Source organism: Oncorhynchus kisutch, linkage group LG1, assembly GCF_002021735.2.
Source record: "Oncorhynchus kisutch isolate 150728-3 linkage group LG1, Okis_V2, whole genome shotgun sequence".
Taxonomy (NCBI): Eukaryota; Metazoa; Chordata; class Actinopteri; order Salmoniformes; family Salmonidae; genus Oncorhynchus; species Oncorhynchus kisutch.
Genome location: NC_034174.2, coordinates 43,102,559 through 43,128,087, shown reverse-complemented (window position 1 = coordinate 43,128,087; position 25,529 = coordinate 43,102,559). Strand labels below are relative to the sequence as shown.

General features: G+C 40.7%; 1 protein-coding gene across 1 annotated transcript in view; it reads right to left on the bottom strand.

The window, feature by feature from the left end:
• Positions 1-25,529, bottom strand: part of LOC109893320 (receptor-type tyrosine-protein phosphatase gamma-like) — a 270,796-nt gene that overhangs the window by 191,760 nt on the left and 53,507 nt on the right. Inside the window, exon 2 of the mRNA XM_031835459.1 lies at positions 5,436-5,546. Within this exon, the coding sequence (XP_031691319.1) occupies positions 5,436-5,546 (111 nt within the window). The remainder of the gene's footprint in view (positions 1-5,435; positions 5,547-25,529) is intronic.

Here is a 25,529-nt window from a genome sequence, read left to right as displayed (position 1 = left end):
GCTATAGCACACACTATTTTTTACAAAAGTAGGTTTTAAAAGGACCATGGAGTTTAGTCTGCTTTGTGTTTTCTTTCTTGCCAAGGAAAAGCTGGTTTCGTACTGCAGTAACAGAGTTGACATCACAGCAGTAAATGTTCTGAGTAGTTGGTATTATAGGTGCAACTAGTTTCCTGTTCCTCTCCTCTCCAAGGAGATACAGCATCAACGAGAAGGAAAAGTGTACAAAGACTAATTTCATCCTACTTTATGCTTCAGGCGAAACCACATTGGGAATATAACCGTTAAAATCAGCTCATTCAGATCTCTTTCCATTAAGGTAAAATGGAATGTGAAAGAGGTTTTAACAGTTCTCGAATGATCCTTTCCTTTTAAAATCATTTTAAATATGAGTGGTTTTTACAAGACTGCAGGCAGTGCTAAAATTAGTAGGAGGGAGATAGTGAGAGTGAATTTTCAAGGATAATATACAATTCAGGGGCAGAATATCATTAATTTCCATCTCATTTCAGCCTTGTCCTACTCAGACGGCCGAGAGCACTCTCTTCATGTCATTATCTAATGGAAAATTTGCTCAGTTAGTAGATATGAATAGGACCAGGAACACTACTAGCTTTCAAATTAAAATTCAAGCCGCTGATTTTGAGTATCTCAGTGGAGTAGCTGGCTAGCAGCACAATGATTTAAATAAATAAATAAATGCATGTATACTGAAAACACACAAAAAATACAAATGTATGTGGACACTCCTTTAAATTAGGAGATTCTGACATTTCAGACACACCCGTTGCTGACAGGTGTATAAAATTCGAGCACACGGACATGCAATCTCCATAGACAAACATTGGCAGTAGAATGACCTTACTGAAGAGCTCAGTGACTGTCAAAGTGGCACTGTCATAGGATGCCACCTGTCCAACAAGTCAGTTAGTCAATTTCTGCCCAGCTAGAGCTGCTCCCCGGTGCTGTTATTGTGAAGTGGAAACGTCTAGGGCTCAGCTGCGATGTGGCAGGCCACACAAACTCACAGGGTCCGCAGAGTGCTGAAGTGCGTAGCACGTCTAAATCATCTGTTCTCGGTTGCAACCCTCACTACCGAGTTACAAACTCAGTTCAAAGCAACGTCAGCACAATAAATGTTCGTCGGGAGCTTCATGAAATGGGTTTTCATGGCCGAGCAGCCGCACACAAGCCTAAGATCACCATGCACAATTCCAAGTGTCGGCTGGAGTGGTGTAAAACTCGCCGCCATTGGACTCCGGAGCAGTGGAAACGAGTTCTCTGGAGTGATAAATGATGCTCCACCATCTGGCAGTACAACAGACAAATCTGGGTTTGGCGGACACCAGGAGATCACTACCTAACCCAATGCATAGTGACAACTGTAAGGTTTGGTGGGAGAGGAATAATGGTCTGGGGTTGTTTTTCATGGTTCGGGCTAGAACCCTGAAGGGAAATCTTAACGCTACAGCATACAATGACATTCTAGATTATTCTATGCTCCCAACTTTGTGGCAACAGTGTGGGAAAGGCCCATTTCTGTTTCAGCATGACAATACCACTGTGCAAAAAGCGCTGTGCATAAAGAAATCGTTTGCCGAGATCAGTGTCGGAGAACTTGACAGGCCTGAACAGAGCCCTGAACTGAAACCCATTGAACACCTTTGGGATGAATTGGAATACCGACTGTGTGCCAGGCCTAATCAGCCAACATCAATGCCCGATCCCACTAATATATACAGTGCTAGTTAAAGGTTTGGACACACATACTGATTCAAGGGCTTAATTTGACTAAGTTCTACATTGTAGAATCATTCTGAAGGCATCAAAACTATGAAATAACACATATGAAACCATGTAGTAACCAAAAACTTAAACAAATCAAAATAGATTTTATATTTGAGATTCTTCAAAGTAGCCACCCTGTGACTTGATTGACAGCTCTGCACACTCTTGGCATTCTCTCAACCAGCTTCATGTGGTAGACACCTGGAATGCATTTCAATTAACAGGTGTGCCTTGTTAGAAGTTCATTTGTGGAATTTCTTTCCTTCTTAATGGGTTTGAGCCAATCAGCTGTGTTGTGACAAGGTAGGGGTGGCATACAGAAGATAGCCCTATCTGGTAAAAGACCAAGTCCATATTATGGCAAGAACAGCTCAAATAAGCAAAGAGAAACGACAGTCCGTCATTAATTTAAGACATGAAAGTCAGTCAATGCGGAAAATTTCAAAAACGTTGAAAGTTTCTTAAAGTGCAGTTGCAAAAACCATCAAGCGCTATGATGAAACCGGCTCTCATGAGGACCACCACAGGAATGGAAGACCCAGAGTTACCTCTGCTGCAGAGGATAAGTTCATTAGAGTTAACAGCACCTCAGATTGCAGCCCTAATAAATGTTTCACAGAGCCCAACAGACACATCTCAACATCAACTGTTCAGAGGAGACTGTGAATATCAATCTTTCTATCCTGGTTAGAGACAGTTTGTGCTGTTCTGTGAAGGGAGCAGTAAAGAGCGTAGTATGAGATCTTCAGTTTCTTGACAATTTCTCGCATGGAATAGCCTTAATTTCTCAGAACAAGAATAGATTGACGAGTTTCAGAAGAAAGGTCTTTGTTTCTGGACATTTTGTCCCTGTAATCGAACCCACAAATGCTGATGCTCCAGATACTCAAGTAGTCTAAAGAAGGACAGTTTTATTGCTTCTTTAAATCAGAACCGTTTTCATCTGTGCTACATAATTGCAAAAGTTTTTTTTAAATGATCAATTAGTGACATTGGAACACAGGAGTGATGGTTACTGATAATTGGCCTCTGTACACCTATGTAGATATTCCATTTTTAAAAATCTGCCGTTTCCAGCTACAACAGTCATTTACAACAATATCTACACTGTATTTCGGATCAATTTGATGTCATTTTAAAAAACAAAGGAATTTCTAAGTGACCCCAAAACTTTTGAACAGTAGTGGGCATACAATGCATTTGGAAAGTACTCAGACCCCTTGACTTTTTCCACATTTTGTTACATTACAGCCTTATTCTAAAATGGATTAAATCATATTTTGTCCTCATTAATCTACACACAATAACCCATAAAGACAATGCAAAAACAGGTGTATATACAAAACTGAAATATATTTATATGAAGTATTCAGACCCATTACTCAGTACTTTTTCGAAGCACATTTGGCAGTGATTACAGCCTCGAGTCTTCTTGGGTATGATGCTACAAGCATGGCACACCTGTATTTGGGGAGTTTCACTTATTCTTCTCTGCAGATCCTCTCGAGCGCTGTCAGGTTGGATGGGGACCGTCACGGCAAAGCTATTTTCAGGTCTCTCCAGAGATGTCTACACTGGGTTCAAGTCTGGGCTCTCGCTGGGCCACTCATTGACATTCAGAAACTTGTTTCGAAGCCACTCCTGCATTGTCTTGGCTGTGTGCTTAGGGTTGTTGTCTTGTTGAAAGGTGAACCTTCGCCCCACAGTCTGAGGTCCTGATCGCTCTGAAGCAGGTTTTCATCAAGGATCTCTCTGTACTTTGCTTTGTTCATCTTTCCCTCGATCCTGACTAATCTCCAAGTCCCTGCCACTGAAACACACCCCCACAGCATGATGCTGCCACAACCATGCTTCACCTTCGGGATGGTGCCAGTTTTACTCCAGATGTGATGTTAGGCATACTGGCCAAAAAATTACATCTGGGTTTCATCAGACCAGAGAATCTTGTTTCTCATGGTCTGAGAGTCTTTAGGTGCCTTTTGGTATCTCCAAGCCGGTTGACATGTGCCTTTTACTGAGGAGTGGCTTCCGTATGGTCATTCTACCATAAAGGCCTGATTGCTGGAGTGCTACAGAGATGGTTGTCCTTCTGGAAGAATCTCCCATCTCCACAGAGGAACTCTGGAGCTCTTTCAGAGTAAACATCGGGTTCTTGGTCACCTCCCTGACCAAGGCCGTTCTCCCCACGAATGCTCAGTTTTGCCGGGTGGCCAGCTCTAGGAAGAGTCTTGGTGGTTCCAAACTTTTTCCATTTAAGAATGATGGATGCCACTGTTTTTCTGGGGCCCTTCAATGCTGCAGAAATGTTTTGGTACCCTTCCCCAGATCTGTGCCTTGACACAATCCTGTCTCGGAGCTCTACGAACAATTCCTTCATCCTCATGGCTTGGTTTTTGCTCTGACATGCATTGTCAACTGTGGGACCTTATATAGACAGGTGTGCGCCTTTCCAAATCATGTCCAATCAATTGAATTTACCACAGGTAAACTCCAATCAAGTTGTAGAAACATCTCAAAGATGATCAATTGAAACAGAATGCACTTGAGCTCAATTTCAAGTCTCCTAGCAAAGGGTCTGAATACTTATGTAAATAAGGTATTTCAGTTGATTTACTTTTTATAAATGTGCAAACATTTATAAAAACCTGTTTTCACTTCGTCATGATGGGTTATTGTGTGTAGACTGATGAGGAAAATGTTTTATGTAATACATTTTAGAATAAGGCTGTAACGTAACATTGCATATCGTAAACATGTCATAAATAATCAAAAGGCACAAAGTAAATGTATGCATGATGAATCATCTAGTACATCTGAAACCTTATTGAAGGCTGCCCAGCAACATACAGTACAACTCATCATCAGACCTTGTGAAAGAGTGACAGTTTTCTGGGCTCAACTGTAAAATGTAGCTCTGGCACACTTTAATGTGACCTGATATCTTACAATCATTAGAGGTGAACAGTGCCCTATAGATCATTTTACCATAATATACAAATGGCTGGGATGTTTCTCGTATAACATGGTATTAAGGATCCACAGCCATTTAGGACATAGATTTTTCCTGGGATCCAATTTCTTCCAGCCAGTGCATCCCTCCAGGACCATCAGTTTAAGTAGTGATTATAAGGTGCACACATGCATAACAGAAATATAAATATATCTGTTTAAAGATCCTTCTCTGCCACAGGCCCAGTGCTGGAGGAACAGGGTGATAAATGTGGATCTCTGTAACTGAATGGTGCTCACAGGGACAACACAAGTCCCTACTCTACCTCCATAACACACATCCAAAACTACTCCCTGTAGCTACCAGTCAGAGGGAGTGAGGGAAAGAGGGAGAGAGTAAAATAGAAATGGAAGGAGTTGGATTAAAAGCTACATTTGGGAAATAGGGAAGAAGAAGGGAGAAGAGTTGGGACAGAGAGAGATTGAGAATCAATCAAAGAGGAAGAGAGAGTTACTGTTAAATAATACATCTCTACTGCAACAGTCCAGTTAGGTTTGACCTCTCTAATGATATTGATCAGTGTAGAGCATAGAGTTCGACCCTTAGAGAGGATGTAGGGTTAGAATTTGTGGCACAAGCGGTCAGCCATCTTGCCTGGGGACATAGTTGTATCTCTATGAAGTAGAAGAGGACTCACCGGAATAAGCCCAGTAGGAGTTTCCTCCTGTGGCCCTCCTCTCCCTCACCCCGCCCCCCATGCTCCCATGGTGCTCCTCTCCTACTGACCCCGACTGGCCACCCTGTAGAGCTAAGGAACACAGAAACAGAGGTTAGATAGAATGTTTAGCATAAGTATTTAAAACACTACATTTATATATACACTTTACAAAAATATAAATGCACCATGTAAAGTGTTGGTGAAAATGTTTCATGAGCAGAAATAAAAGATCCCAGAAATGTTTCATGTACACAATAAAGGTATTTCTCTCAGATTTTGTGCACACATTTGTTTACATCCCTTTTAGTAATCATTCCTACTTTGCCAAGATAATCCATCCACTTGACAGGTGTGTCATATCAAGAAGCTGATTAAACAGCATGATCATTACACAGGTGCATATACTGGTGGGGACAAAAGGACATTCTAAAATGTGCAGTTTTGTCACACAACGACACAATGCCACTGATGTGCAATTGGCATGCTGACTACAGGAATGTCCACCAGAGCTGTTCACAGAGAATAAAATGTTATTTTCTCTACCATAAGACGCCTCCAACATCGATTTAGAGAGTTTGGCAGTACGTCCAAGCGACCATACAAGCGAAGAATTTCTTCACAAACTGTCAGAAACCATCTCAGGGAACTCATCTGCGTGCTTGTTTTCCTCACCAGGGTCTTGGCATGACTGCAGTTCGGAGTCGTAATGGATTTCAGTGGGCAAACGCTTACCTTCGATGGCCCCTGGCATGCTGGAGAAGTGTGCTTTTCACGGATGAATCCCGGTTTCAACTGTTCCCGGGCAGATGGCAGACAGAATGTATGGTGTTGTTTGGGCGAGTGATTTGCTGATGTCAACGTTGTGAACAGAGTGCCCCATGGTGGCAGTGGGGTTATGGTATGGGCAGGCATAAGCTTTGGACAACAAACACAATTGCATTTTATCGATAGCAATTTGAAAGCTCAGAGACACCGTGATGAGATCCTGAGGCCCATCGTCGTGCTATCTTCCGCTGCCATCACCACATGTTTCAGCATGATAATGCACGGCCCCATGTCGCAAGGATCTGTACACAATTCTGAAAATGCCCCAGTTCTTCCATGGCCTGTATACTCACAAGACATGTCACCCATTGAGCATGTTTGGGATGCAAATATCCAGCAACTTCGCACAGCCATTGAAGGAGGAGTGGGACAATATTGCATAGGCCACAATCAACATCCTGATCAATTCCACACGAAGAAGATGTGCCGCGATGCATGAGGCAAATGGTGGTCACACAAGACACTGATTTGATCGACGCACCTACCTTCTTTTTTTTTTTTTTTTTACATATCTGTGACCAACAGATGCATATTTGTAATCCCAGTCATGTGAAATCCATAAATTAGGGTCTAATGAATTTATTTCAACTAACTGATTTCCTTATATGAGTTGTAACTCAGCAAAATCTTAAATGTTGTATGTTGCATTTATATTTTTTGTTCAGTGTAAATATACACTGAGTGCATAAAACATTATGAACACATGCTCCTTCCATGACATAGACTGATCAAGTGAATCCAGGTGAAAGCTATAATTCCAATTGATGTCACTTGTTAAATCCACTTCAATCAGTGTAGATTAAGGGGACAGGTTAACCTATCAACAGGTTAAAGAAGGATTTTTAAGCCTCGAGACAATTGAGACATAGATTGTGCATGTGTGCCATTCAGAGGGTGAATGGGCAAGACAAAAAAATGTAAGTGCCTTTGAACGGGGAAATGGTAGTACGTGCCATGCGCACCGGTTTGTGTCAAGAACTGCAACGCTTCTGGGTTTTTCATGCTCAACAGTTTCTTGTGTGTATCAAGAATGGTCCGCCACCCAAAGGACATCCAGCCAACTTGACACAAATGTGAGAAGCATTGGAGTCAACAAGGGCCAGCATCCCCGTGGAACACTTTCGACACCTTGTTGAGTCCATGCCCCAATAAATTGAGGCTGTACTTAGGGCAAAAGGGTGGGCAACTCAATTTTAGAAAAGTGTTCTTAATGGTTTTTTTACACTCAGTGTAGGTGGACAATGACATTGAATACCCCAAATATGGCATTTTATCGTCTAATATTTGCTTGAAGAAAGTCATATGGTAGTTTTGCGGAATACATTATATCAACCAGTCTTTCAGAAAAACTAGTTTTCATTAAAAAAAATGATAATCATTCTAACAGCAAAGCAAAGTAATAAAATACTAAAGTGTTCCAGGTCTTTGTATGTTTAACTCTAGGGACAGATGTTGCCGTCTCAGACCGCTGAGTAGGACCTAGAACAGTCTGGGAACACATCGAAGCGATGAAGAGAATGAATAAAGAAAGGAATGATTCTATGAACTTCTGACAGCACAACTTTGAAGAGTGGAAATTTAGATGGGTGTGGGTGGGATAACTCCTGAGAGATCAAAGTTTTTTTTGGGGGGGGGGTTCTGGTGCAACAGTAGGATAGTGTACTTCTTGTATATCATCCACTGACACAAAGATGAATCAAACAAACTGGAAACAATAGAACACTATGAAAACAATTGGGGAAACCAGGCCTAGTAGTCATAGCTGACTTTGAAAAGGCTTTTGATAGAGTACGACTGGAATTAATATATAAATGACTGGAATATTTCAATTTGGAGAATCTCTTAAAGTGGGTTAAAGTTATGTATAGTATCCCAAGGTGTACTAATTCTCAGAAAGTATTAAACTGTCAAGAGGAGTAAAACAAGGTTGTCCACTATCGACATATCTATTTATTATGACAATCGAAATGTTAGCTATTAAAATCATATTCAACGATAATATCAGATGACAAAAAAATACAACATTTACATTTCCGTGTAGGTTACCAATAAAATGTTCTGAGAGTAAAGTGGACATACTCAGTATTTATGACCCGAAAGGAAGAAATTCTCACTAAAATACATTTTTATAGAAAGTCAACAAAAATAGATAAGATCTTGCTACCATGGAAAGGAAAATACCAATTTATTTGTTGAAAAATCACCCTGATTAACTCTTTGGTCATATCCCAGTTCACCTATTTGCTTATGGCCATGCCTACACCTAATGACCTGTTTTTTTAAATTATATGAGCAAAAAATATTCAATTTTATTTGGAATGGCAAGCCAGACAAAATTAAAACGGGCCTACTTAATTCAGAGGTCAGAAATTCTTACATTTTAAAGCATTATACTTTTCACTAAAGCCTTCAGTCATACAAAAGCTATACATAAATCCAAACTGGTTCTCTAGCAGATTAGTAAGAATGTCTCACCTCATATTCAAGAATGGTATTTTTCCCTTTATTCAGATTACAACCTCTCACTTTTGGTAATTTGAAAAATCTCCAAAATATCACTATTTTTAAACAAGGCATAGAAAGTTGGTTGCAATTTCAGTTTAATCTACCAGAAAAAAAAAAAAAAAATATTAAAACAAGTGTTATGGTCAAATACACAAATTAATAATAAAACATTTTTGTAAAAATGTGAAACAAAACAGCACAGTTTAAAAAAATATGACAAATAGAAATCAAAACCAGATGGTCTTCAGAGATAAAATGGAAGGGGTTAAGGGTAGCTGAAGATAAGTAATGTAAAATATATTGTGTCCGTAAAATGTATACAGTATGTATAAACTGGAAGTAGAAGCCCAAATGGTGTTGTCCATTAGTTTACTCCAATTAGGGGAGGGGTGGTAGGGTTAAGGGGAAATAATAAAAGGAAAATATATATTTTTTACCAGTTAAAAGTTTGGACACACCTACTCATTCAAGAGTTTTCTTTATTTTTACTACTTCTACATTGTAGAATAATAGTGAAGACATCAAAACTATGAAAGAAGACATATGGAATCATGTAGTAACCAAAAAAAAGTGTTAAAACAAATCAAAATACATTTTATATTATACATTCTTCAAAGAAAGCGACCCTTTGCATTGATGACAGCTTTGTAAACTCTTGGCATTATCTCAACCAGCTTCATGAGGAATTATTTTCCAACAGTCTTGAAGGAGTTACCAGATATGCTGAGCTTTTGTTGGCTGCTTTTCCTTCACTCTGCAGTCCAAGTCACAGCAAACCTTTGGTTTGAGGTCTGGTGATCGTGGGAGGCCAGGTCATCTGAAGCAGCACTCCATCACTTTCCTTCTTGGTCAAATAGCCCTTACACAGCCCGGAGATGTGTTTGAGGTCATTGTCCTGTTGAAAAACAAATGATAGTCCCACTAAACGCAAACCAGATGAGATGGCGTATTGCTGCAGAATGATGTGGTAGCCATGCTTGTTAAGTGTGCCTTGAATTCTAAATAAATAACAGACAGTGTCACCAGCAAAGCACCATCACACCTCCTCCTCCATGCTTCACCGTGGGAACCACACATGTGGAAATCATCCGTTCAACTACTCTGAGTCTCACAAAGACACGGCGGTTGGAACCAAAAATCTAAAAAGGACAGATTTCCACCGCTCTAATGTCCATTGCTCGTGTTTCTTGGCCAAAGCAAATCTCTTCTTATTGGTGTCTGTAGTAGTGGTTTCTTTCCAGCAATTTGACCATGAAGGCCTGATTAACGCAGTCTCCTCTGAACAGTTGATGTTGAGATGTGTCTATTACTTGAACTCTGTGATGCATTTATTTGGGTCGCAATCTGAGGTGAACTTGTCCTCTGCAGCAGAGGTAAGTCTGGATCTTCCTTTCCTATGGCGGTCCTCATGAGAGCCAGATTCATCATAGCGCTTGATGGTTTTTGCAACTGCACTTGAAGAAACTTTCCAAGTTCTTTATAATGTTCCCCATTGCCTGACCTTCATGTCTTAAAGTAATGATGGACGGTTGTTTCTCTTCACATTTTTTTGCTGTTCTTGCCATAATATGGACCTGGTCTTTTACCAAATAGGGCTAACTTCTGTATACGTCCCCTACCTTGTCACAACACAACTGATTGGCTCAAATGTATTAAGGAAAGAAATTCCACAAATGAACTTTTAACAAGGCCCATCTGTTAATTGAAATTGACTCTAGATGACTACCTCATGAAGCTGGTTGAGAGAATGCCAAGAGTGTGCAAAGCTGTCATCAAGGCAAAGGGTGCTATTTGAAGAATCTCAAATATAAATATATTTTGATTTGTTTAAACACTTTTTTGGTCACTACATGATTCCGTATGTCTTATTTCATAGTTGTGATGTCTTCACTATTATACTACATTGTATAAAATAGTAAAATAAATAAAAACCCTTGAATGATAGGTGTGTCCAAATGTTTGACTGATACTGTACAGTTATTTAAAAAAATATATGGGGAATTGGAAATTATGCAGACAATTACATTGATAGAAGCCAGATTGTATTTGCAATACTAAAGATGATCCACCCCCTAAATAAAATAGAAAAACATATTAATCAAACAATATCTACTGTATGCACTTCTTCTGTCACTCCTAGAGCTATGACGATAAATCCATACCAATAATTTATGTTTCTTGTCCATATCGCCCAGCTCAAATCAATTCCCTTTCATCAAGCAACACTGTTTTGCCCTCCATCTTGTAGTGATGGAGGGAAAGTAAGATGGATAGAGAGTTCAGTCTGGGTGTATACGGCCAGAGACCTGGAGTTTGATTGGCTCACAGACCATACCAGCAGCAGCAGGAGAAGACCACCCCCCCCCCCCCATGAGACCCCATACCCTGTACCCACACCCCAGGTGTCATCATCGCTGCAAACAATGTAATCATTTTTACTCCTCATCGCCTCCTGTGTGGACCATCTAACCTACAGTATGTGTCTCGGCCTTAATCAGAAGTAATGAACACCACCATCCGGGTTGATCCAGGGGGGAAGTGAAACAACAACAGGAATGGTTTCACTGAAATCCCTCAGATACGCTAAGCCCGCTCTCACACACACTCACCATCCATCAACTCCATTCAGACGCTGCCTGGCATCCCTGAACAAACTATATTCTGGAAATTGATGAAGAGGCTGCACTGTACGCAGACATATGAACGACAATTTGGTCATTTCCAAATTGTAAAAAACGAGTCCTGCTATAGGATGGAGTGAAAAAGCTTGTTTAGGGAGTTCTAGAGTAATGTTCATTCATTACACCCACTTACGGCTGAGTGAGTCACACACACATAGGTACATTTAGTTGAGCAGTTGTGTTCGCTGCAGTCTGCAGGAGAGAGACGCTGTACCCCAACATGCAGAGCCCAGAGACGCTGGGTTCTGCTGGTGTAGGCTGTGAATTTGCACCTCAGGAGGTGGTAGCTACAGAGCCTGCAAAATGGTAACAGATTGACGCTGAGACTAAGATCTTTCCCTTTAAAAGTATGCCAAACAAAAACCATTGATTACAAAGTTAACCAAACAAGGACTACTTTTAACAATTTCCACAGGAAATTTGACAAAAAAACACATTTCCTAGAGAAGACCAGTGGTGATCTAAAGTTTGGTAACAGAATAATGGTCAAATCTCCCTCCATTCTTTATGTGACCACATTTTCCAAAAAGTCTTAAATATCAACTCCGATTTAAGATTCAAAAATGTCTGCAGAAAGAATGGGGTGTCAGCTATGATATGACAGCTTGAGTTTGAAAAAATATATTTTGGAACCACAGTAAGTGAAGTGGATTAACACCAGGTAACAGAACGATGGTAACAGAATGGCATCATGGGTCCCGGATCTGTACTATACAGAAATTCATAATTATGAACATCATTCTCTTCATTCTTTATATGTCTCCTGAATAGGTACACAAAGGAAGAAAAATGTAATATCCTCCTTTGCATATTTATTCTAAACACGGGCTATTATGCTAATGTGCTCCGGCCCCAAACAAGAACAAATTTGGTTGGTCCGGACCAGACCAAATCTGTACCAATAATAGACATCTAAGTTTCAGAAGTTTGAACAGTACAGCACAGCACAGTAAAGTACAGTACAGCAGAGTAGAACTCAATAAGTACAGTACAGCAGAGTAGAACTCAATAAAGTAGAGTATGTTTCAGTACAGTTCAGTACATTAAGTAAATTATACCATACTCTACTCTAGCGTGCTCTACTATACTGTATTGTACAAAACTCTACTGTATAGTAGGGATGAATATTTTCCAGGAATCTACCAAGTTTCAATACCGGGAATAATTCATATTTATCTCAAGGGAAATAACGCAAAAATAGGAAGTTTAAAGTGTCTAAAACCAGGATATGGTCACTATGCCACGTGTGTCACAATGTAAAGAGATCAGAGCGAATTAAGATTTTTAGTAATATAGTATATAGTGAATTGTGCGTAGGCCTATCAAATTTGTGACTGTCTGAAGAGTCAGGGAACCTTCTTTTAAAGGCTATACTGTAGGGGTTTCCTGTAGTGGTTTTTAACTGTATTCGGGTCGTGTGTGCAGCCCGGCAGTGTCCATTACGTGTGTGCTTCGAATTTATGGTGACCTTGTGTGAAGTAAATACACTAGGCTAAAGGCTTCCATGCGACAACCTGTTTGGATAATGTGCTATTACATGTTGTGTATTTTTTGGAACTTCATTAGTGCCGACATGTTGTACTTTTTTTGTAATTGTCTATATATTTTGGGGGGGAAATAGGAATAGAGTGTTCCCGGGACAGTTTCGGGATCCCGGTTACCCATGTTAATCCCTACTGTACAGTACTAGAGGTATAACGATTTACCGATATGCACCCTGAGTCAAATGTCTAACCCTTTTCACTTGTGGGATTTTGCATTTATGGATAAGGCTAAATTGAATTGTTTCTTACAGAAGAAATATGAAACGCATAAGCATGGTAGCAATTGAAAGGGAACAGTTTGGAGGTTATGGGAATATTATTAGACCAAAATTGAGGACACAACAGTTCACCTGACACAAGACTGAATCTAAACATTACACTTGATTTTATGTGTATTTTACACTTACTGTACTTTTCGCCGTATTTGTTGGTAACAAAATCAGAGAATATTCTGGACTGCTCAGTTTGGCCGTAAGGCCAGCTCTAGGATGATGGAGGCCACTGTGTTCTTGGGGATCTTCAATGCTGCAGAAATGTTTTGGTACTCTTCCCCAGATCTGTGCCTCGACACAGTCCTGTCTACATCAAGGATGATCAATGGAAACAGGATGCACCTGAGCTCAATTTCGAGTCTCATAGAAAAGGATCTGAATACTTATGGAAATAAGGTATTTCCTTTTTTTTTCCAAAAGATCTCTAAAACCTCTTTTCGCTTAGTCATTATGGGGCATTGTCTGTAGATTGAAGAGGGGGGAAAATTATGTTATCCATTTTAGAATGAGGTTGTAACGTAACAAAATGTGGAAACAGTCAAGGGGTCTGAATACATTCCGAATGCACTGTATAAATTCCAGTCGTACTTTATCTAAAGCCTTTCTAAGTCAGCTATGAATACCAGGCCTGGTGTGACAGATGTTATTTATAGTGTCCTATTGTTTCCAGTACTTGTCTTATATTATCTCCAATGTATCATCCATGTAAAAAACCTATCTGATTAGGATGAATAATATCCGATAATAGCTTTTTAATTATATGCGCTATGCATTTTGCTAGAATATTTGCATCACAACACTGAAGTGTAAAGGGCCTCCAATTTTTTAAATGGACTGTATCTTTACATTTAACACCTGGGCCCTGTTTCAGTAATAGTGAATCAGACCGTCCTTTTGATTACGTGATAATCTACCATTTTTATAATAAAAAAATTAAAAAAGGTTTGGTCTGCCATCCAGCCCTGGAGTTTCCCCAGTCTTAATGGCTTTAATTGCATCAAGAAGTTCCTCCTCTGTAACTTGGCCTACACATGAGTCTTTCTGTACTTTCTTGACAGGTAAATATTTATAGTTACGTAATATTTAGCTAATGAGTTTCCTAATATCTATTGAATATTTAGCTTCTTTGGCTACACAACTCTAGCCTCTCTCTTCCAGCTATTCCGGAGCACAATTGGCTTTCCGGACGCAAGACTCTCCGCTATTCCTCTTCTTGTAAAATCCCAGGAAAAACTATAGGTTACAAAATCTCTAGATCGTTTTTTTTATACTAGGCATAATATGCTTTTTGTGCAGAGAAGCAGGCTTGCTCTTGCTAATTGCTGAATGTAAAATAGGCCTAGACCAAATGAACCTTCGCTCCAGTCTGAGGTCCCTGGCCGCCAGCGATGATGACATTGTTGCACTGATGTATTAAATGGTTGCACAGGACAGACATTGATGAGCACAGTGAAACAGATCAAAATGAATTGACATCCATTAGAAAATGGAAATCACTTGAGCAAGGAGGCAAGCAATGACATGATGGAAAAGATGTGCAGGCTAAACAACGTTTGCTGTTGAATATCTAGATGTCATTTAAATAGGAGATTCTATATTATATATTTTTTCATTAGGCTACATGTAGCCTACATTGAAGTATTATTTGCAGTTGTCACTATGACAATGAACACACCCTGAAGCACTGAATGGTCTGTGTTACCACTTTATTAACAGGCCTACAGCGTGCAGTACAATGCTTTGATCAGTTGATTGACAGGTGCAGGCTCCTGTAGAACGATAAACATTTGTCTAGTCTGGATGCTCGCCAACGTTTTATAGTTATGTATAATTTATCGTTATAGTTATTGTCCTTGGCCCTTAACGTTTAAATTGGTAAATATGCCCTGCTATTTGGTTTTATTTACCATTTCGGAGGGGGAAGGTTATTTGTTTTTTCCCCTTTCAAACGCTCGAGGAGGGCAGGTAAAAAAAATATAGGGAGGGCCATCCATTTTAATTTCAAAGATGTGCGATTACCTCCAGGTATCCCTCAATATAAATAACGTTCACTCCCTAAGCTCCCAGTGACAATTCTCATCTGGCTATACTTGCAGATAGGGGCTTACATTACATTTTACCACCAGCAATAGTTTTTGTACTTTTGCTTTAAACAATAAGTGTATATGGTAATTTTTTGATATACCGGGTAAAGTTGACAATTTCATAACGAAAACAGCAACCATTTGTGAGCCCCACTGCATGGTCGAAGAGGGCGGAGAATAGAAGCTCACTTCCAGACAGGACTGAAATACAAAGTTGGGCTATTTATTCAGTGACTATGTCATAGCAAAATTGTTGTTGACTAGTAAGTGATGGGGATTTCAGATCAAAAGTGGGGGGGACAAAAAGCCTACATTTGCATAGCCTTATATGGCTCAGCTTCAGGTACTTACATACACCATGGAAATATTTACACAGAAATCAGTTCAGAGAGGACCAGGTCATGAGCTCCATCAGCAACCGATTTTCATTTAGAATGGGAAAAGAATGTGTTTATGCAACAAAGGTCAGCGCATCTAATCTTATCAAATTGAACCGAAACGCAATCGATTCGTTCCTCTAATCAAACCAGATCACACCGAATCGTATTAAGCTAAACGGTATCGTTCCTGTATCGTATCCGAGCCCATGTATCTAGAATCGTCTTGAAAGGGAACGATGCACATCCCTAATACAGCACTGTACTGTACTGACCTATACTATACTCTACTTTACTGTGCTGTACTGTACTGTCCAAACTAGAGGTCGACCGATTAATCGGAATGAACGATTAATTAAGGTCAATTTCAAGTTTTCATAACAATCGGAAATCCGTATTTTTGGACGCCGGCAAGTCAGTTAAGAACACATTCTTATTTTCAATGACGGCCTAGGAATGGTGGGTTAACTGCCTTGTTCAGGGACAGAATGACAGATTTTTACCCTGTCAGCTCAGGGATTCAATCTTGCAGCCTTACAGTTAACTAGTCCAATGCTCTAACCACCTGCCTCACGAGGAGCTTGCTTGTTACGCGAATGCAGTAAGAAGCCAAGGTAAGTTGCTAGCTAGCATTAAACTTATCTTATAAAAAACAATCAATCAATCATAATCACTAGTTACAACTACACATGGTTGATGATATTACTAGTTTATCTAGCGTGTCCTGCGTTGCATATAATCGATACGGTGCGCATTCGCGAAAAAGGACTGTCGTTGCTCCAACGTGTACCTAACCATAAACATCAATTCCTTTCTTAAAATTTATACACAAAGTATATATTTTTAAACCTGCATATTTAGCTAAAAGAAAGGTTAGCAGGCAATATTAACCAGGTGAAATTGTGTCACTTCTCTTGCGTTCATTGCACGCAGAGTCAGGGTATATGCAACAGTTTGGGCCGCCTGGCTCATTGCGAACTAATTTGCCAGAATTTTACGTAATTATGACATAACATTGAAGGTTGTGCAATGTAACAGCAATATTTAGACTTAGGGATGCCATCTGTTAGATAAAATAACGTTTTGTTTTTGACCATATTAATGACCTAAGGCTCGTATTTCTGTGTGTTATTATGTTATAATTAAGTCTATGATTTGACAGAACAGTCTGACTGAGCGGTGGTAGGCACCAGCAGGCTTGTAAGCATTCATTCAAACAGCACTTTCATGCATTTTGCCAGCAGCTCTTCGCAATGCATCAAGCCTTGCGCTGTTTATGACTTCAAGCCTATCAACTCCCGAGATTAGGCTGGTGTAACCGATGTGAAATGGCTAGCTAGTTAACGGCGGTGAGCGGCGTTGAAAAATCATAGATCGGTCGACCTCTAGTCCAAACTCGTGAAACAGACGTCCATAATTGGTTCAGTTTTCAGACCAAATTTCAAAACTACTTTTCAACGTCCATGGATGTCTGGTGTCGGCGGTGCTCAGTGGGTGAGAGGGCTGGTTAGAGTCAAGGAAAGAGAGGGGGCTCATGGGTAGCTGTCAGTAAGAGCCGGGAGAGGTGACATTAACTAGAGAGGGAGAGAGGAGACAGGAAGAGAAAGAGAGGGGGGGAGGGGTTGTCCAGACCATTTTCACACTATTGCTTTGACCACCATGTGACAGAAAGATATAGAAAACCGTTATGAGCGGAACATAACAGTATGCCAGCGGAAGGAAGGACGGTAGCAAGTGAATACTAAAAACTCCCATTGTAGCCAATACAGTGGCAGACCTTCTGTTATAGATTTGTTTTGTCATTGTGGTAACATAATAACATGTTTTAATCAGTTAATATATCATAAACCAAATTATTACCAGTAAAAACATTCATTGGTAGGTCTACCTTCACAACTGTGAACGTTCATTACCCTCCCTCGTGAAGGAGAGAAATGTGAAAAATCTGAAAATGTGGATTTTTGTTCAGCACGAAGGGATTTTGTCAGTCTGTGACCAAGAGGAAGTGGTCTTGTTTCAATGCTATGAAATTATTTAGTATTTTTTTCATGTTTAAAGCTCTAAATCCGGCTGAGAATATCACAGCGAGATGCAACCACAAATTCGCTAGACTGTCACCTTTCACATGCCGTCTCCCAGACTCCGCTGCTCAGAGTGAGAGCAAATCAATTCTTTGTCTGGATAAGACAGAAAATGTGGCACGTCACTCCCTATGCAAATGTGGGGTCTGAAACCTGACACTCTAAGACAACTCTGCTGGGTGAGTGGTAGTGGAGAGCAGACAGATGGGGCTTTCTGGCACTATAAGGCACTGGACCCTACGATGTTCACAGAGCACTTTGTACACCAATACGTCAGTTGGAACCGGTCCAGAACCACGCAAAGAGACGAGCCACAGGGGAAGCTGTCAGTCCCTGCCTTTCAAAGACTAGCCACACAGGTACTGTACAGCCAGCCGTAAGATTACTACATCTCGTCTCCATCTCGCCTCAATCACCTCATATTAACAGTTCCCTCAGTGAGAGCATGGCCTCTGTCTGTAAGATAATTGTTTTCTATCAGCAGTAAAATATTGACTATTTTCTCTGAAAGACTTCCCTGGGTGTGTGTTTCTGTGTTTTATGCTCTCGGACTACTCTCTCCCTCAGCTCAGTAGTACTACAGTAGTGGGGTAGGTGGGCAATATCATCATTCCTCCACATTACAGTGAATCACTCATCAACATTTAATACACTCATCCATCCTCGCCTGCAACCGTAAATGCGCCAACCTCACGCCAATCAACAGATAACAAAGATCAGCGAAGCCAACACATCAGGGAGAAACTTGGTGGTAAACATTTCCGTCTGCCAAGAACATTTAATGGTAAAATAACGCCAACAACACCACCCGTTCCACTACTACATGGCAGGCTATGTAGGCTACCCAGGACAGGGTTGTGTAAGTCAAATCAAATCAAATGTGATTGGTCACATACACATGGTTAGCAGATGTTAATGCGAGTGTAGCAAAATGCTTGTGCTTCTAGGTCCGACCATGCAGTATTATCTAACAAGTAATCTAACAATTTCACAAGTAATCTAACAATTTCACAGAGCGCTTTGTGTAACCATGCCTACTGATTGAGAATACCCGCACCTCTCCAGTATTGCGTCATTGGGGAGGAGGGGTAACTTTTGCCTGAGGAGTCAGAGGGGGATTCCTTATTATTATTCTACAGCTACCTCGAGGGTGACTCATAGCTTTAGCTTGGCTAAAGGGAAAGGATGATACATGCACACACGTACGTGCACACACACACACACACACACACACCACAGCTGCCTCTTGTCTGCCCAGCTCAGCTCTTACTGATAGTTGCATCATTAGAAGTGGGATTAATTAAGGCACCTCCCCAAGTTGATTCATTCTCTCCTCAGATAGTCTCTGCTCTCTGCTCATTAGCTTCAGGTGGTGCACTATTCTGTTATCATCAAAAAAGGTAGCACTATCACCACAACACCACAGTCATTTAGTTCAAATTCAATGAATGATCTCGGGAAAGTCAATGATGATATAGGAATAACATTTCTAGCAGCGGGGGAAAAGGATGCTGTACAAGGACTGAGAAGCTCAGTTCTGGTAACTTTAAAACAAGACATTACTCTAAAATTGGGGGGGAAATTATGCTGAAACAATTTAAAATATAAAAATCCTTACACATATTCCACCTCCAGAAATTAGCAATATGCATTATCACCTGTAGCCCAACTGATGCAGCATAGTGGCTATAAATAAATAGGCTTAAGCTTGGGGTAGCCTATCTGCATTTACCCTACTGGGCTAATCATTAGCTAGATCCCAAATCCTATTGATGAACTAGTTAACTAGTTAACATTCAATGTATGTCCCCAAAAATCATGCAGCTACCAAAAAATCTGGGTTTAAAATGGTGCAATTTACACAAATATAGGAGATGAGAAATAAATAAAGTGGGAATGGAAAGCCGGGATCCCTCTCTTTTTAACAAAGGCTATTAAACCTGCTGTTTGTCCCACGATTGCAAAAATGGCAGTGCATTGACTGCTCCTCAGATTGCATTTTTCCGTGTTTTTCAAAAGTGCATGGAGTAACCAGCCAAATAGAAAAAGTAGCCTGCCAGGTGGTTGGGACTTTGAGGGAAGGCGGTAGATTGTAATCTAGTTAGAAAAACGATTCTAGTCTACTCTTTCAATTTGATTTATTGTGGCAAAAACTAAATCTAATCTGCTCTTTCAGTTTAGTTTATTGTGGCAAAAATCTAAGAAAAAAGGTTTTGTTCTGTGAAGTAAACATGGATTCCCTGTTGAGACACAATATAGAATTGCATGAAAATTGTTTTAAAAATGCTAAATGTTCAGGGGGAGGAGCCCCAGATGCCCCACCAACTTGTGCACCCCCACTTTTATACAAAGTCAGGGGCTCATGAATAGACCTACAGGTATGATTGAAGAATGAAACAAGTGTTAAACATGGGCTTTGCTACACAGAAAGCAGCAGCTGACTACTCCGTTGTCAACACTTTAAAGAGCAACTGCCTTTAAAAAGCAACGAATCACTTTGAAAACAGCCTATGGGAAATCGATACGACTCGAAAACAGTTATTCTTGTCTCAAAATTGAGTGTAAATAGGATCATTTTGGTCAAAGTCAGTCTCGTCTTAAACGGTGTTTGGAACATCCGCATGTCACAACTGATAAATTAAGGTTGGGTTTTGATTTGAAGTTGTCCATTTGCCCACTAACATGGGGTGAACAGCTGTGGTGATTGCTTTCTATCCAAAAGCACAGACAGTGAGACAGACCTGCCAAGCAGCTCTGACTTTGTTTGCATAAGACAATGCATTGCACATTTTTTGACTTAAGAAATACTGCACCTTAGTCAGATGTGCGCAACTAAAAAAATCTTCGGCAAAAACTTACAAATGAATTACAGATTTCTTGAGTTATCTTTGATTCATTCTGGGGATTTTGAGGAGGTGACCCACGCTTTTGTGTCGACAGTTCTTTATTCAATTTACTTCACCTTTATTTAACCAGGTAGGCCAGTTGAGAACAAATTCTCACTTACAACTGAGACCTGGCCAAGATAAAGCATAGCAGTGGGAACAAAAACAACACAGTTACACATAAACAAAAGAACAGTCAAATAACACAATAGAAAAATCTATCTAGTGTGTGTGAATGTAGAAGAATAGGGAGGTAAAGGCAGTAAATAGACCATGGAGGTGAGATATGCTATTTACAGATTGGCTGTGTACAGGTACAGTGATTGTTAAGCTGCTATGACAGCTGATGCTTAAAAGTTAGAGAGGGAGATATAAGACTCCAGCTTCAGTGATTTTGCAATTCGTTACAGTCATTGGCAGCAGAGAACTGGAAGGAAAAGCGGCCAAAGGAAGTGTTGGCTTTGGGGGTGACCAGTGAAATATACCTGCTGGAGTGCGTGCTATGGGTGGGTGTTGCTATGGTGACCAGAGAGCTGAGAAAAGGTGGGGCTTTAGCTAACATATACTTATAGATGACCTGGAGCCAGTGGGTTTGGAGAAGAATATGTAGTGAGGGCCAGCCAATGAGAGCATACAGGTCACAGTGGTGGGTAGTATTTGGGGCTTTGGTGACAAAACAAATGGCACTGTGTTAGACCACATCCAGTTTGCTGAGTAGAGTGTTGGGGGCTATTTTGTAAATGACAACGCCGAAGTCAAAGATCGGTAGGATAGTCAGTTTTATGAGGATATGGTTTGGCAGCATGAGTGAAGGATTCTTTGTTGTGAAATAGGAAACCGATTCTAGTCTAACCAGACACCTAGGTAGTTGTCCACATATTCTAAGTCAGAACCGTCCAAAGTCGTGATGCTAGTTGGGCGTGAGGGTACGGGGCAGCAATCGGTTGAAGAGCATGCCCTTTGACCGTGTCTCATGGGGGACAAACATTAACCAAGTGCAGAATCGGTCAGTGAACACACATCCAAGACTGAAATCTATTTGATCTAATGAGCAACAGAAAATAACACACATACCAATCTGAGTGTTCAGTGGCTCTTTAATCAAATCAGTAGGCCTATATCAATATGTTTAATAATACCAAATATCATGACATTAGCTTTTCTAACCTTCAATCTGTTATCAGTTCAAAAATAGCTGTTTTATGGTGAACAAACCCATCAATAGGCTGCACTGACAAGTCACTTTAGCGGTAACCGAATCCTTGGAAAAATACAAGACAGCTTTTATAAACTAGTCAACATTGTTGCTTGGTTGCCAATCAAAGCACAGTAAATAGCCTATGTGCCTGGCTGGCTATAGCAGGCCTATGAAAGGCGAAAGAAAAGAAATGAAAGTGCAATAAAATAAAAAAGTGGATTTCAACTCATCGTCACTCCTTGCATTACATGGCAGTAGGAAGCTCTCTCGTCCATTTATATGCAGATGATACAGTCTTATACTCAGCTGGCCCCTCCCCGGAATTTGTGTTAAATGCTCTACAACAAAGCGTTCTTAGTGTCCAACAAGCTTTCTCTTCCCCTTAACCTTGTTCTGAACACCTCCAAAACAAAGGTCATGTGGTTTGGTAAGAAGAAGCCCCTCTCCCCACAGGTGTGATTGCTACCTCTGAGGGTTTAGAGCTTGAGGTAGTCACCTCATACAAGTACTTGGGTGTATGGCTAGACGGTACACTGTCCTTCTCTCAGCACATATCAAAGCTGCAGGCTGAAGTTAAATCTAGACTTGGTTTCCTGTATCGTAATCGCTCCTCTTTCCCCCCAGCTGCCAAACTAACCCTGATTCAGATGACCATCCTACCCATGCTAGATTATGGAGATATAATTTATAGATCAGCAGGTAAGGGTGCTCTCGAGTAGCTAGATGTTCTTCACAATTCGGCCATCAAATTTGCCACCAATGCTCCTTATAGGACACATCACTGCACTCTATACTCTTCTGTAAACTGGTTATCTCTGTATACCTGTCGCATGCTTATTTATAAAGCCCTCTTAGGCCACACTTCCCCCATCTGAGATATCTACTGCAGCCCTCATCCTCCACATACAACACCCGTTCTACCAGTCACATTCTGTTAAAGGTCCCCAAAGCACACACATTCCTGGGTCACTAGTATTTTCAGTTCGCTGCAGCTGGCGACTGGAACGAGCTGCAGCAAACACTCAAACTGGACAGTTTTATCTCAATCTCTTCATTTAAAAAGTCAATCATGGACACTCTTACTGACAGTTGTGGCTGGTTTGCGTGATGTATTGTTGTCTCTACCTTCCTGCCCTTTGTGCTGTTGTCTATGCCCAATCATGTTTGTACCATGTTTTGTGCTGCTACCATGTTGTGTTGTTGTCATGTTGTGTTTCTACCATGCTGTGTTGTCATGTGTTGCTGCCTTTCTATGTTGTTGTCTTAGATCTCTCTTCATGTAGTGTTTTCTTGTGACTCTTGTCGTGATGTGTGTTTTGTCCTATATTTATATGCTTTTCTTTTTTTAATTTGATTTATTGTTTAATCCCAGCCCAGTCTTTTGCCTTGCGGTAGGCCGTCATTGTTAATAAGAATTTGTTCTGAATAACTGACTTGCCTAGTTAAATAAAGGTTCAATAAAAATAAAATAAATAAATAAACATGGGATGTGTAAATTCACTCACAGGAGATGAAGAACCAATATGCTCTCCCTCCTCCGTGACAAGAAATTTAACGGCAGCAAATCAGAGAGCACAAAAATAATACAGTTACAGAGAGGCAGGACAGACAGCAGACTGTGTCCCTGTCATCGCTCGCTTTGTGACTGACAGGCGCCTGTCCAATCAATAGATCACTAGAAGATGCGTATCTAGCGGGAGAAGGCTATATAGACCTTTCTGACTAGTGAATTGAAACTTTTAAATGAAAGGAAGCCTTGTTAATTAATTAAGTGCAATAAGTACAAGGCTGACAATGAGTCTGTTATCGGCAATTTAGCTGACGGCCGGCGCTTATGGAAAACACAGCTATGGCACTCGTGACTTGAATGCGCCTCAAGAGGAATATTTATCTCGCATTGAACACACAACAACAAGCCAAATAGGAAAATAGATAAACTACTCTAATAAGATTTTTCTATTCATTGCTCGTTTTCGTTGCAAAGGAAAAGTAAACATGGACTGTTCTAGCATCTTTAAAGTCTGTTCCAGCGTCTTAAAAAAAATATTTAAAAAAGGTCCATATATTTTTGGGCGTGGCGGCAATGATTTTGATGTGGCACTGCGCCATATAAATTACTGCAGCGGAAACACAAAATAATTCATGACCAATGTTTAGTTTACATCAGTGAGCATATGAAAGGTATATTTTCTTCACTCTGCGGTCCAACTCATCCCAAACCATCACAATTGAGTTGAGGTCGGGTGATTGTGGAGGCCAGGTCATCTGATGCAGCACACTATCGCTCTCCTTCTTGGTCAAATAGCCCGTAGACACAGCCTGGAGGTGTGTTGGGTCAGTGTCCTGTTGAAAATTAAATGATAGACCTACTAAACGCAAACCTGATGGGATGGTGTATCACTGCAGAATGCTGTGGTAGACATGCTGGTTAAGTGTGCCTTGAATTCTAAATAAATCACTGACAGTGTCACCAGAAAAGCACCCTCGCACCATCACACCTCCTCCTCCATGCTTCACGGTGGGAACCACACATGAGGAGATCATCCGTTCACCTACTCTGTGTCTCACAAAGACACAGTGGTTGGAACCAAAAATCTCAAATTTGGACTCATCAGACCAAAGGACAGATTTCCACCTGTCTAATGTCCATTGCTCGTGTTTCTTGGCCCAAGCCAGTCTCTTCTTCAACATCTTACAGTTGATGCTGAGATGTGTCTATACTTGAACTATGAGAAGCATGTATTTGGGCTGCAATATGAGAGAGATAGCAAGAGAGCACGAGACCAAAAGACATCGCAGAGATAATGGTAAAGATAGTGAGGGATCGTCTGTGTGGAAGGATGGCACGCAGGCCAAGCAGCAGCAGTGTAACTACTCGTAGGCAACAGGCAGGCAGACAGTGGAACAGAACAGGAGGGTTCCTCCCAGTCAGCCAGTCAGCCATTGATCAGAGAGCAGAGCAGAAGAGACAGCACCATGTCAACAGTTTACACTCATCCTTGTCAGCCTCAGTCGGAGTCGGGAGGGAGTCCCCTGTGGCTCTAGGATTAGAGCAGCCAGCTGAAGTCATAGATCAGAGCAGTGCAGACAACAACACAGGGCTCAGGGCTTAGGCCTAGGGAAGCCTGGGTAGGGCAAGCACTCACAGGCCCTAAACCTTTATAAACCTACTTCAATACCCCTTACTTACACAGGGATCGGGTTTATAGGCCTGGAAAAGCGTGGTAGAGCATACCTAGGCCCTAAACTTTTATACACCAGAAACAGTACCTACCTATTTTTGGTTTGCACATCTGTCACATCATGCCACTGTTATGAACTTTCTAAAGACATCTCACACCCTAACTAGACCGGCCACATTGTGTTCGCGAGCGATGCAAAACAATTTAACGTGTACATGTTATTCAATAATTTCAACTACACTACTTGATGAGAAGCAGCCTTCTGCAAGTCCCGTCTCCATCTTCTCATTGGTTTTGACTACCATACAAACTAACGTGGGTACTTGGTTGATCAACAAGGAATCAACAAATTAATCAAAGATATTTAATACTAAGTTAACTAGGTTTACTCTTGTATGTACTGACCTCACCTTCTGGATGATAGCGGGGTGAACAGGCA